Source organism: Chlorocebus sabaeus, chromosome 20 (genome assembly GCF_047675955.1).
Source record: "Chlorocebus sabaeus isolate Y175 chromosome 20, mChlSab1.0.hap1, whole genome shotgun sequence".
NCBI lineage: Eukaryota > Metazoa > Chordata > Mammalia > Primates > Cercopithecidae > Chlorocebus > Chlorocebus sabaeus.
The window spans coordinates 59751721-59765234 of NC_132923.1; the positions used below are offsets into that span (position 1 = coordinate 59751721).

The 13514-nt window shown below is 41.9% G+C and overlaps 1 protein-coding gene across 2 annotated transcripts in view; it reads right to left on the minus strand.

Moving 5' to 3' along the window:
- ST6GALNAC5 (ST6 N-acetylgalactosaminide alpha-2,6-sialyltransferase 5) overlaps positions 1 to 13514 on the minus strand; it is a 185696-nt gene that overhangs the window by 10883 nt on the left and 161299 nt on the right. Inside the window, exons 3-4 of one of the 2 annotated variants that reach the window (XM_007978244.3) lie at positions 7724 to 8133; positions 1945 to 2052 (exon numbers count right to left, since the gene is read on the minus strand). In XM_007978244.3, the coding sequence (XP_007976435.2) occupies positions 1945 to 2052; positions 7724 to 8133 (518 nt within the window). The remainder of the gene's footprint in view (positions 1 to 1944; positions 2053 to 7723; positions 8134 to 13514) is intronic. The other variant, XM_007978245.3, reaches the window with a different exon arrangement.

The following is a 13514-nucleotide window of genomic DNA, read 5'->3' on the forward strand; positions in this document are numbered from 1 at the left end:
CCTGGTCTTCTTTCTTACCCTTCCTTAAACAGCCTTTATGACTGAGCAGGATGCTCTCTCCAGCACTGAACCCTTCCTTCACATGACACCCTCCACTTCTCTGACAGAACTTGGGCATAGGGGTCCTTTTGAAGAGTTCTTGCTGAAACCGTCTTGTGCAAACAACTATCAAACCTTTGGGGATGATGGCTTAGGAAGAGAAACACGGAGCCAGCGGCAATATATAAAGCATTGACATTATCTTAATTTCTTTGTTAGTGTTTTCCATAAATTGTTTCCATCCTACCATACATGAAGTCATGATGAACTAACTCTGAGTAGGAGAAATGACAGGTTAACTTGCCTTTCATTTGTTTTCCATAATAAATGGAATATTTCCTTGAACACTTGAAGTCATTAACATTTCAATTTATTCATGCTTTTTCTTTCTGGCATCCTAATGGCAATATTGCTTAATTATATCTGCTGTATAACCATCAACGTTGATGGCTCTTTGCATGCCCATAAGTGCCATTCTCACTGTCTCTGTTAGCCTGTTGGTTTCAGGAGGCGGTTTGCTTTTTTATGCCATTCTACTTACTTTTTTGAGTATAGATTGTTAAGCAGGGACACTGGGCCAGTGAATTAAGTGAGGCAGCACTGGGTGAGGATCCAAGCTAACTTGCCTTGTGCTTGCCATGTACTTACTAGGCGCTATTCCAAGCATTTCACATGTATTAGCTTATTTACTCTGCCTACAGTCCTTTGAGGCAGAGTCTATTATTATCACATCCACGTCTATGGATGAGGAAGCTGAGACCTAGAAACACTAAGTGACTTGTTCAAGGTCGTACTAGGTGGGTGAGTGACCAGGCCAGGCTTTACAGCTGTGTAGCCTAGCCCCAGCATTTCTGACCCTGACCTTACATCAAAGGTCTGCTCTGTCTGTACTTCTCTCTCCTTCTTTGTGGCCTGAGTCTTCCATATCAATTAGTATTGTTGCTGTGTTGGATCTTTGGGTTAAAAAGACAGAAAAGTGGCAAAATAGTAATGGGATGATTAGATGCTGTTTCTCATCTTTGCTTTAAACCTCCAAATTGCAGCTTTTGCCTAAAGACTCATGGCCTTCAAGACATTGTTAGAAAAAATAAACAAATAAAACACCAGATGGTGTAAGTAAGCACACATTTTAAAAAGCAAGTTTAAAATGACCCCCACCCCAGCTTTTGCCATTTGAAGATCAGGATTCAGGCCACATGCAGGCCATCAGGCATTCCCAAAAACTAGGATATTTTCTGGGATTTCTGGCCTCACTATTTTAAATTACATGTGAGTTTTCAAGCAGGCTTCCAAAAATCAGGCCCTGAATATTGCCAAGTGCATCTGTGGTATGCCCTGAACTCTGCCTGGACACATGCCAGGAGGAAAGTTAAGGTGGCAGCAGAGATGTGTGCATGTTCCCGTTAAAATGACACCTCAAATTAATTATGCCTTTGCTTTTGGCCTTAGAAGTGCAAGCCCAGGCCACTGATGTGGTAAGGGAAGGAGGCTCAGAGGAATATTTTAATTTTAGAAAAAAGGTCTTACTGTCAACGGAATTGCTCTCTTTAATTCATTAAAAAATTATCACATTCCTTTGAAATGAGAGTAAAACTAATATTTCTTAATACTTGCTCATTGTTAATATTATGCCAATTATTGCATTACTTTTGGCTGATAAATATTCAGAGGATAAATGAAGCCCACAAGATGGATTTATTCTCCAGCAGTACAAATAAAAACTTTCAATATTTTATATCACATAATTAAATGCTGTTTGTTGTTTCTAGAATGAGAACTTGGGACATGCTAATTAATTGCTTCAAGAAGATAGTTAGACATGTTTCATGGTTGATATTCAGAATCAGATATTTATAAACCCTGCACAACATGGCTGATGATTTACACTTGCAGAATAAATCCTACCTGCAGAAGTCTGGGGGCACCATGCCATAAACATTGATCCTGTCACAGAGCTCCAGTGCAATTGTCATTGTGAACCAGCCAGTGCTGAGCCAAGTGTTGGATATCTTCCTGGAAGGAACAATAATTAAGTCTGCAAGCTGGTAAAGTAACCGTTATACCCACTACCATCTTTAATTCTTTCTGGAGTAAGGCTAACTATAAACAGAATCTCTCCCTCTCTCCCTCCATTTGATAAATATCTGGAACTTTACCAAATTGACATCTCTTACTAACATCACCATATTCCACAGTGCAGTCATAATTGATGTTGATGCTCATGTTGAATTTGTGACAATAAAAGATGCTCAAGGGACTTCTGCATCATCAAAGATGATGATCGGTGTTTCAGTGTTTAAGTGTATATGTTACCACAACTCAATTTCTTATGACAGTCCCCGTTTAACAACTCTTTCTTAACAAGAACACTTGAGTAACTAGAAATTCTCCTTGTTCCCCAAACAGGCTAGATAATGAGTAGCTTATTAAATATAAATAAACATGCACATGTATTTATCTATTAATCAATTGGTTGATTGACTGAACTTAGGGTGAAAGCTTGCCTTCAAGTAGACTAATAGCAACATCTTGATTGAATGTCTTTCCATAAGAAGGGTAAACTCAATTGGACATGGGCTAATGACCAGAGGAAAAGAGCCACAGGAATGCTTCTATTTAACTGAATATTTTCTTCATTTTACATATAAGAAAATTTTTATTAGGAGACCAATAATTGACAAAATTTAAGGAATGAACTGGTGCACCCCACCGTTCATTAATTTTCCCGTTCAGACATCTGTAATGAGCTTCTACCATATGCTACGCCTTAGGATAACTGTGGAGACATAACGCCAAGGTCTAATTTGACCCTGCGAGAATGACTCAGCCTACCATGCTACACTGCTGTGGATATTAATTTCAATTCTTCGGGGGTTGCTGCTTTTACTTTTCCTTCAGTGCTTACGGCATGCCTCATTAGCCAGTTTCAAACACCTTATCCCCAAGGTCAGACTGTCTGACTTTGCCCAGCCATAGCACCATTTGTGATGTGAATAACAGAGGTGCAGGAAGGCTTTTCTATTTGCACATATGGATGTGTAGCACCCATCCTTGAGAAGAAGGAAAACCTTCTGTCAATCAGTTTGCATCATTATTTCCATTTCATATAAGGACCAAAAAAGAAAAAGAGAGAGAGAGAGAGAGAGAGAAAGGACATTTTGAAGGAGTCCTTCATTTTGTCCAATACCTGACAGCATGGGTGGCTTAGTTATCCTTGAAGATCATGGCTTCAACTTTCTATTTCTTAAGCCCTTTGGTCATTCATTCCCCTATTCCATTGTATTTTGACCTGGTAACACCCCCAGGAAACACATTTAAAAGCTCCTGGGAATAACATGGGCTGAATCTTACCTGTTTCTATCATAACCAGCTGGATGACCTGAGGCAAGTTATTGTTGATCTTTGACCCTTCATTTCTTATCTGTAAAGGAGGCATAGGAATCTCTGTCCCTGGGCTATTTGAGAGCTAAATGAGCAAGCATGCATGAAAAGCACCAAGCTTGCTGTGTTGATACATTGACATCTCTTCCTCCTCTTTTAGTTGTGAAGTTGAGCAAACAAGGTAAATAATTTCACCATTCCTTTCAGTGCTTTTTAGAAACCATGAAGAAAATTCTTCCAACACCCTGCTACTGGGGACTGTGTAGGGGCCACCATCAGTAGTCAGGGCAGGAATTAGGAAATTCAGAAACCTTCAGCCTACATTTGGTATTAATGATTTTCCTTCTTTCTCACGAAGGCTATATATTCATAAGACCTTTGAGACTGAAGGAGCTGGGACGGAGTAGAGTTGACTGAATGGCAAAGAGCAAGAAGAGGAAGTGGCTTCCCTTAAGTTAGAGGCTGTTTTTACCTATGGGCCATGACAATGCACTGGCCATGTGTTCTAGACCTAATCCAGGTGAGTGAATAACTGGGAGGATGTGGAACCCAGGAAGAGGATGGCAGCTCACTTACAGCTTCAGGAGCCTAATCTGGGAATCACACTTATACTCCCTCTGTTTTTAGAGCTATTGGACACATGAAGGGGGACTTTCTCCAGGGGCAGAAACTCTCCCATAACTCTGGTTCTGTTTTATGTGATGTAGTAGAGATCATAAACCACAGCCTGAATACAGGAGGATGTAGCTGCACAGGAAAAGGCTTTGTGGGTAAAATGGGGAGAAGAATGCAAGGTAGAGGACGAAAGAAACTAAAGTGAAGAGTTCTTTAAAGTGATACTTAAAATTCCCCAGACTTCCTAAACAACAGCCTTTTGGGGTCACGTGCTATAGAAATGTAACACTTTGTGCTGTCTTTCTAAAACTCTTTGTTGAACTCTTTTTCTAACAAAGGAATATCTACTGTTTTTACACTTAATCAGCTGTAATGAAAGAATATGAAGAGCTGTCATGTGCTTATTAGGGAAAATTATCAGATATTCTTTTATATGATGAAGTAACACACTGAGCTGATAATTCTATAGTGCACACTAAATTACAATTAAGGGCCTTTCTGCTCCACCAGAATCTCATTTATAATCTCTATGGAAATATTCTTCCTGCAGTTATTTCATTTATGCTTCCTTTATCTAATTACTATAATATTGGTTCTGAATCATATTTTCCTAATGTACCCTTATTCAATTATAAAGTTATTTTCAAGTACAGTTACTTTTTAATATCAAAGAATACCACTTGGCCATCTAACTCATTTGTCATACTTCTTAATTGCAGATTGTTCCTGAGCCACTTATTTCTCCACTTTTAGGGAGAGTGAAACTTCTATCAATCACAATCTATTAAATGACTCTATTTCTTCAAAATATCCACCCAAAAGGAATGTCCTGATCATGACATCTGCAAGTTAGATATTCTGCACTTTATGTATCAGATGCTACTGTTTTGTTGGATTTCAAGAGAAGCATGCATTGAGAAATACCGTTACACCCTAAATGTTTTAGGTTTTAATTTACAGAAATAGTTTTGTCCTGAAGGACCATTTCTGACTTGTTCCTTTCAGCTTGGAGCAGGCTACAGGTTAAGAATATTAAGTCAATAGAGTATTGGCTTCTTTAAGATGGTTTCCCGAAGGCAAGAGGCACAAAGTTTCTGGAAGCAGCAGTGTACTCTGGCATCCTCCACATTCATAAGTGTGATTCCCCTGAGTAGGACTACATGGACCCTGGCAGACAGATGTCTGTGGAAAGAGGCCCACCAGCCCCTCCACAAAGCTTGGGTTCCCTCCTTACCAACCAGGAAGACCAGGAAGAAAGACCGGGTGAGAAAAAGCTTCTTATTGGTCAGAATTTAGTGAATTTAGTGAGCAGGATATGCCTTACTGTGAGATGGCTTCCTAAAGATCCTGAGTGGCCAAAGGGTATGATGACTTAGTATCTAACTTATCAGCTTAAAATGATTTCTTAAGGAGTCCAGAACAACGTTTAATTATACTAAAATAGCTAACACTGTGGCAGTGTTTTAGGAATATTTATTTAGCAATCAACCATTAAACTACAAAGAGAGAAGTGTTTTCCGTTGAGACGGTTTCTACTTATTTCAGATTTTTCAACAAGTAAAAAATGAAACTAAATAACTCCCCTCCTTCTTGATTCCTTGTAAAATGTTTTCTTGATTAAATAACTCATTCAAATGAGTGACAGTCTCTCTTATCTGTGAGTTGCAAAGGTCAATGCACGACTGGATTTTGTGGCAGCTGGCGATGATCAGAATCCCCAACATGATCTGCTGGCTGGGCTACCCATGGTGTCTGCTGGGCCTTCCAGGGAGAAAGGCCACAGTACCAACAGCCAGCTCTTCCTCCTTCCTCCACCAGACCCATGCCCACTCCTGCCTGGGCCAGCCCTTGACTAGTTACAAGGTTTCTAGGATTTAAAAACTATTTAGCTCTTCTACACAAAGAATTTGGGGGTACTGGATTTAAGTCTTTCTTTGAGACTATTCTCTAATAATGAGTTGCTAGCCAAATAATGGATTTATTACTTTATATTTTTTATTGCATTTATCATATCACTTTATTTAAAAAAATTTTATGAGATGGGATCTTGCTATATTGCTCATACTGGATTTGAACTCCTGGGCTCAAGTCATCTTCCTGCCTTAGCCTCCCAAGTAGCTGGGATTATAGGCATGCACCACTAAGTCTGACTCTCCTTTAGTTTAAAGATAAGCAATTGACTCAGTAACAGTTTTGGTAAGAGGGATAAATTACAACATAAATGTATAACAGTACAGGTTTTAGAATTAAAGAAATGAGGTAATTTGATTATTAGACCAGTCCCTCCAGCGATTGGTAGTCACTATCCCCTTTTCACAGTAAGGTCACTGAGTCTGTAAAAGGTTAGATAACTTGTCCAGGTCCTCACAACTAGAGAGTGACAGAGCCAGAGTTCCAACCCAGAGCTGTACTCTCTAGTGGCCCTTGATTCTTCATTGTCCTTTCTTCACCTAGATTTGTCCAGCTGACGTCTTTTCACCTCTCTTCTTCACCTTGTGTCACCCCCACCCCCAAGTTCTCCTGACTGCAGCCACAGGGGGCTTTTCTCCAACCCACTGCATATTCTCTCACACCTGATTCCCCGGACCTCCAGGGAGGTTTCTCCCTCCTGCTCCCAGATCCTTTACTTTATCCAAGACTTGTTGCCCTGGGTCTCAGCTTATGTATATCTTTTTGAGAAAGCATTTTCCTCATCTCCCAGACCAGTAATTTCCAAAATCTTTCAACCTATAGTGAAAAATACATTTTTACATCGTGATTGAGGCGCACACACACATAGTTTTAATTTCATTTTCTAAAGTGTGTAATTCAGTGATATTTATTTTACATTCACAGGACTGTGCAACCATCACCACTAATTTCAGAACATTTTCATCACTTTGAGAAGAAATCCCTATCCATCTATCTCCATCTCTATCAAACTGAAATAAAAGTTTCATGAAACAATACCTTGCCTAACTTACTGTGTGGGATGAATGCTGATAATATATTTTCTATTCTACTCTGTTCCATTTTATCCCATTCTTCCCATTACTTTAGAAAAAAATCTTTCAGTGCCTCACTACATTGATTTCATGTCTTAATATGGAGTTGTAGCTAACAGTTTGGGTTTCCACGGACTGGGGCCCAGGGCACGTCTACAGCACCATTTTCTTCCCTCACAAGACCCTCAGTGCACTGGCTACTACTTGGTAAGTGTCCAAGACTTTATATACTTGGAGGGTGGGCTCTTGTGTTTGACTGTTTCCCTAGGGCCAAGCACAGTGCTGAGCAAGTAGTGGGCACTCAATAAATATTGGTTGACTAAATAAATGTTTGCCTTTGAATGGAAAAAAATAAACCCACACAATTTTTTTTTTGGTGTGTGTTCATGCAAGTAAACTGAAATGCAATAAAACTGTTATTATTGCACTTTTAACCAATGAAGGCCAGTAGCTGTGTAGCCTCTTCCTCAAAAATAAGGCCCTGAAATATCCATATAATTATCTCCATGCTTCTTTTCACTTTGCCTTGTAAAATCAGCTTGAGCAGCCCAGTCATGCAGAGGACCCTACAAGTGAACTCTAGCAATGATATGAGCAGCGGAGCCCACAACAAAAACCTGTAGCAAAAGTTTTGCTTTGGGTGAGTCAGCCAACGATGACTTATCCTCACCCTCCCCTGCATCTTCTTCCCTGTGCCTTTGTACCTGTCTTTGCCAGTCTCCTGCTTGAAGAGCTCATCAAACTGCAGCATCTTGTGGCGAGTAATCATGAAGGCCTTCAGCTGGGGCAGCACCTGGCTCAGGAGATGCAGGTTGTTGTAGACCTGGCCCTTGCCGTCCCGCCGCATGTAGCTGCTGGGGCCCCAGAAGATGAACACGGTGCCCTGGCTCACGTTGAGCAGGTCGTGGCGGTTGCGGAGGATCCTCTGGATGCTGGAATGCGCGATGACCCTCAGGCTGGTGCGATTGCCCACGTCGCGCCCATAGCCGCGTGTGGGGGCGTCGTTCATGCGGATGACACACTCTGTCTGGTCAATCTGGGAACCTTGCCGACTGTGCAGCAGATGCCCTGAGCTGGTCACCAGGGCACAGTCCCTGCAGTGCATTTTCAGGGGCTGGAAGGCAGGGGGAGAAGGACACTGTCAGGGGCAAAGGGCTTAACTCTCACTCAGCACCAGCAGGCTACTTCCCCGCCTTGGGAGAAGGGCACCCATCTCTCCTCTCCTCCCCGTCATGTCAGAGTATATCCCTTCTGCTGTTACTTTATGGACCCTAGTGTTCTTTTCCAAATGGATGACAGGGAACACTGGACAAGAGCAAAAGGGAGTTAGCACTGATCTGTGAAACACTGGACTAAGGGCTTTACTGATATTAAATAACCGAATCGATACATCAACCCAGCAAGGTTGCTCTCGTGGTCATTTTACAGATGAGGATACTCAAGCATACAGATGTTAACAAATTTGTCCAAAGTTGCCCTGTATTCCTAGCAAGTAATAAAGTCGTGCTTTTAGTTTTCAAAACTAGGTATTTTTGAGTCCAAAGCTACTCCCAAGTTGAAGCAAAGACTATCCTGCAAATTGCTGTGAAACTAGTTGTGATGCTCTTAACTCACCTTATTGAAAGTTAAACACTGATTAGAATTCTTGGATGCTGTACAAATATTTTTATCCTAAATAAACATCAACTAAGCATCATACGGGAAATGACATGCTGATTGTAACCCCTTAGAGGCCATAATTTTGAAATGACAATTAGGATTGCTTCTTCTATTTTAACGGATGAGGGAGAGAATCAGTTGTCCCATTTTCGTAAACATAAAGCAAGCCTCAAGCTCAGAGGCACAGACGCCATCTAGGAATTGCAGGGCCTAGGTCCTTCTCTCATTTGCAGTGAATACGCATCCTGGTGAAGTTGTGGCCGGGACATGGTGTTCACCAAAGACAACTCCAATGGCAGCGCTCAATTCAATGCCCTGAACCAATGATTTGCTTTCAAAACACCTACGTCCTAACAAATTAAACATTCCCGTGTTCATGTTTAATGAGCAATATTTCTAGTTGCTGTTTGAAGATAATGTAATTAGGACCTGAGGCCAAGGCCAGAAAATGTACAATAAAATAACAATCAAGAGGTTCTGAAGGGATGTTGCATTGTTAGACTTTTTCCAGAGCCTATGCCCTTCTCTGTTAACTTTGAACAGGACACGCTGGCTTCCTGCACTGTCTCAGGAAATTGAATCCAACTTAGTACTGCATATATTCAGCTTTGTGTTTACTTTGGGAGTTTCCTGAGACATGGCTGTGTCTTCAGAACTACACTGAGAGCACTTGAGGGCAGCCAGCTTCCCTCGCCTTGTGGTGCCTCAAAGCATCAGCTCTGAGATGTAGCTTTGAGCTGCATCTGGGATGGGCCCAGCCTTGCTTCCACCACCTACTAGCTATGGGACCTTGACAAGTCACTAACCTTGACAAGTCTCAGTTTTCTCATCTCTAACTGAGGTTAAAACCTCACTCTACTATGGTAGAATAAAAAAAATTAAGATAAATACAGTATTAGATTGAGCCCTTTGAAACTGCCAATATTTGGCCTGCAAAAATAGCAACTGCATGTGATTGAACCTTTAGTATAGGATTGTCACAGAGATCATTCAATAAATGATAGGTGCTATCAGGATTATTGGTCAGTGTGGAGCCTTATGCTCCTGTCCAGTGTTCCCTATCACTCATTTAGAAGAGAATGCAGGGGTCCATAAAGTAATTGTGCAGTAAGTACTCATGATATCAGCACTGAACACTTAGGGTTTATAATTGATGCAGGGCTTATGAAATGGAGGTTCTACCATTGCAAATTTTCATAATTCCCCCAACATCTAATTACTCTTACGTGACAGGCACTGTGCTAGGCAGTCAGAATGCAAAAATAGGGCAAACAGCCTTGAAAGCTTACACTTTAGTGAGGGACAGTGGTCAGCAAAGGAGGACAATACAGTGTGACACAGTATGAGGACAGGAGGCCCTGCTGAAGTCTGAGTAAGGGGCTGTTGAGAACTCAGCAAAGCTGGGGGCACAAAGGAAAACAGTGGCCAATCAGCTAATATTTATTGAGTGCTTTTCGGCCACAACTGTGTTAGGCACTGTTCTGATTTTTTATAAATATAAGTGCATTAATCTTTCAACTAATACTCTAAGATACTATATTATCACTCTCATTTTACAAATGAGAATATTGAAAGATAGAAAAATGAAGCAATTTGCTCAAGATCACACTGTAAGGCGGTGGCAGTGTTGAAATTTGAGCCTCAAAACCCCGACTGCAGAGACAAAGGGATTCACCGTTATGACAACACAGTACAGCAGAATAAGCAGAATCAGTGTCATGGGATGTTTTCTCACCTCGCTGCCTCTTTCTTCCCTCTTAGAAACACAGTGATGCTATGTTTTAATAGGTAGTGTTGTTACCACTCTGAAGAAACTGGGCTCAGGGGATGCAGTAAAGTGACAAGAATCTTCTACCAAATACCTCCATTCCTTTGAGGATCATTTGAAATAGATTCATCTAACTACAACATTAAGTACATGATGCTGAAATGTGGTTGAGACCAAACCTTCTTCAGGAAGAGCCACATTCCAGATGTCCAGAAGGTGGCCCCTGTTCCCCTCAGAAAACTACCGAAACCTGGAGTAAGGAGTCCTGAATCCCTGGGCGAACTGTTGGGATGAGAGGCAATTTCAGTGGCCAAAAAATGGAGGAAATGCTTAACTTTCCTTTCCCTTATTTTACTTGCACATCCCATACATAAATGATGAAGATGGAAGAGTTCCATGATAATTTATTCAATGGTGAAATTCCTATTATGTACCAGGCACTGAACCTGGTGCTACAGATATTAGGTTAGTGCAAAACTAATTGCCATTAAAAGTATGCCCAAAACCACAACTACTTTTGCACCAACCTTAATAACACAATAGAAGAGCATACAATTGGCTGGGCGCGGTGGCTCATGCCTGTAATCCCAGCACTTTGGGAGGCCGAGGCGGGTGGATCACGAGGTCAGGCGATCGAGACTATCCTGGCTAACACAGTGAAACCCATCTCTATGCAAAATACAAAAAAATTAGCTGGGCATGGTGGCGGGCACCTGTAGTCCCAGTTACTTGGGAGGCTAAGGCAAGAGAATGGCATGAATCTGGAAGGCAGAGCTTGCAGTGAGCCGAGATTGTGCCACTGTGCTCCAGCCTGGGCAACAGAGCGGGACTCCTTCTCGAAAAAACAAACAAACAAACAAACAAAAAAAACCATACAGTCTAGGTTGATGGTGCCCCCAGAAAAACCATGACAGAACTGTGCTAAGTGCTATAATGCAATTAGGCACAAGGGGCCATGAGACCAAAGAGGAGGGAACATTTAAGCCTATTCAGAAGAGCCAGAGAGGTGGGAGAACAACCAGGAAAGGATTACGTAATGGAAACCAGCAGAAGAGACAATTTTAAAAAGGAGCAAGTAGTCAACAGTGTCATAGGACAAGTGAAACAAGACTTGGGGAGTGGGCTTTGGATTTGATGACTTTGGCCAAAATAGTCTCAGCTGAACAGAAGTGACAGAGTCTGATTGTGGTTGGATTGAGGAAACAGAGACTACAGTTGACTGCAAAGAGTTGATAGAGGGTTGACGGTGGAGCATGTAGGACTGACTTTGATACTGAATACTTGTGGCCAGACAACATTGATTTGTTCATTCATTCTAAAGACCGTCACTGAGGACTTAATACACCCCTGAGGTTCTGTGTAACTCAGCACATTTGCTTAATAAGGTTGCTTTGTAAATTCATCTCAGTGGACCCTAAGGCCATGGGAAGCTGCTTTTTCTCATCATGCTCACCTAGAGTTATCCTGAATTTTCCGGTTTGATCTGTAATTTTATTATAGTCATTATTACTAGGGAAAACATTCTGAAGAAAGGTCCCAGAAGCATCTCTTTCCCCTTAATTAATTATTCTGCTTCGATTCTCAGAACAGAGACTGGTTAGCAGGTGAAGCACATCGCCTTCGGGGCCTTCCAAGGACCTGGTGCTCTTTCTTTCTCTTTGCCCACAGAAAGCCAACTGAACACTCTTTCAGAGAAGGCCAAGTTTCCTGACCTTGCCATACTGACCCTCTGTGATTACTGGGCACCACCAGAACATGCCAGGTCAACTCAGTTCTAAAAAGCCACCCTCATGATTTCTGCTACCTGAGAAATCTGAGCTCTGGTATTGATTACCTCAGACACTAACACCCATTCTTTGAGTTGTGCAGATGCATCAAACAATGCAAAAAAGATCGAAGTCTGAATTATGCCTTAGGTGTTTTTGGTAAGGGGTGCCAATAAAATGACAATAGCTGTTCTAAACATAATGTTACAATTCCAGCAGCTGAGAAGATCATGTACTAAAGGCTGATCCACTTCCAAAGGACAAAATGAAGTCTGTTTCTTGTATTCAGGGGGACTGATGATACTTTAGAAGGCAGAATGGCGAAAAAGTGTACAAATTGTGTGACTGTGTTTCTCATGATTTGGTACAGTCCTCTGAGAGAAGCATGCTCCCATACTCTCAGTACCATTATAACCTTTAGCATCTTAATGATATGGGTGGAAATATTCATGCCTTGGTGAGTCAAGATTCCTGACGTAATATTTACATGTTCTTCCCTTAAGCATTCAGATGCTGGGTTGATGAATCACTAAGTGGAACACGGGGAGGTGAACTTGAAGCTCTGCCCGTAGGCCTGGGAGATGATGCACTGCCGAGGACACAGGAGGGGAGGTGGCTCCAGCGGGCTCTCTGCCAAGCAAGGCCTTCTCTCCGACTTCTTCCTCATAGTGTTCAGCCTCCTCCATTCTTTGGAACATTTTCCTTAAAGCCTCATTGGTGAGATACTCTGTTCCTTCTTAGGAAACATAGGTCTCTATCTTAGTTCACTCCTAGCTTAGTAGTCTCTCTTCCATCCTGACTCATTAAAAAAATCACTTAATTAATACTGAATAGGTGGATGGATAAATGAGTGAATGAAACCCAACCTCCTGCCTTATCTATCCTCTGCAAAATCTACCTCCTGTCACATACAAAGTAGATATAATGTGGTGCCATAACCAATCACTTGTCTGTAAACCCCAGGCCTTGGTAAAGATGCCACAAAGAGAAAGGGTGGTGGGCTATGGAAACCTCTGTCTGCAGAGGAGGCTGCGGCCATTTGCCAGTGGGCAGCCTGTCAGCCCAGGGAACCATAATGACGAGAGTCCAGGGCACTGCCTGGAATTAATGGCTGGCTGGGAAAATGGCCCAGGACACAGTAAGGGCCATTAAGCCCAGCCAGTTATTAATCCCCAGTAAGAGCTTGATGCCAAGGTCATTAGAGCTGTTGTGAGGTGAAGAATGCCCAGGAAAATGCACAGCACATGGAGGAGTTACTGTTCTCCAGGCTGCTGATGCTCAAGGCTACAGCCTGGACCCTCA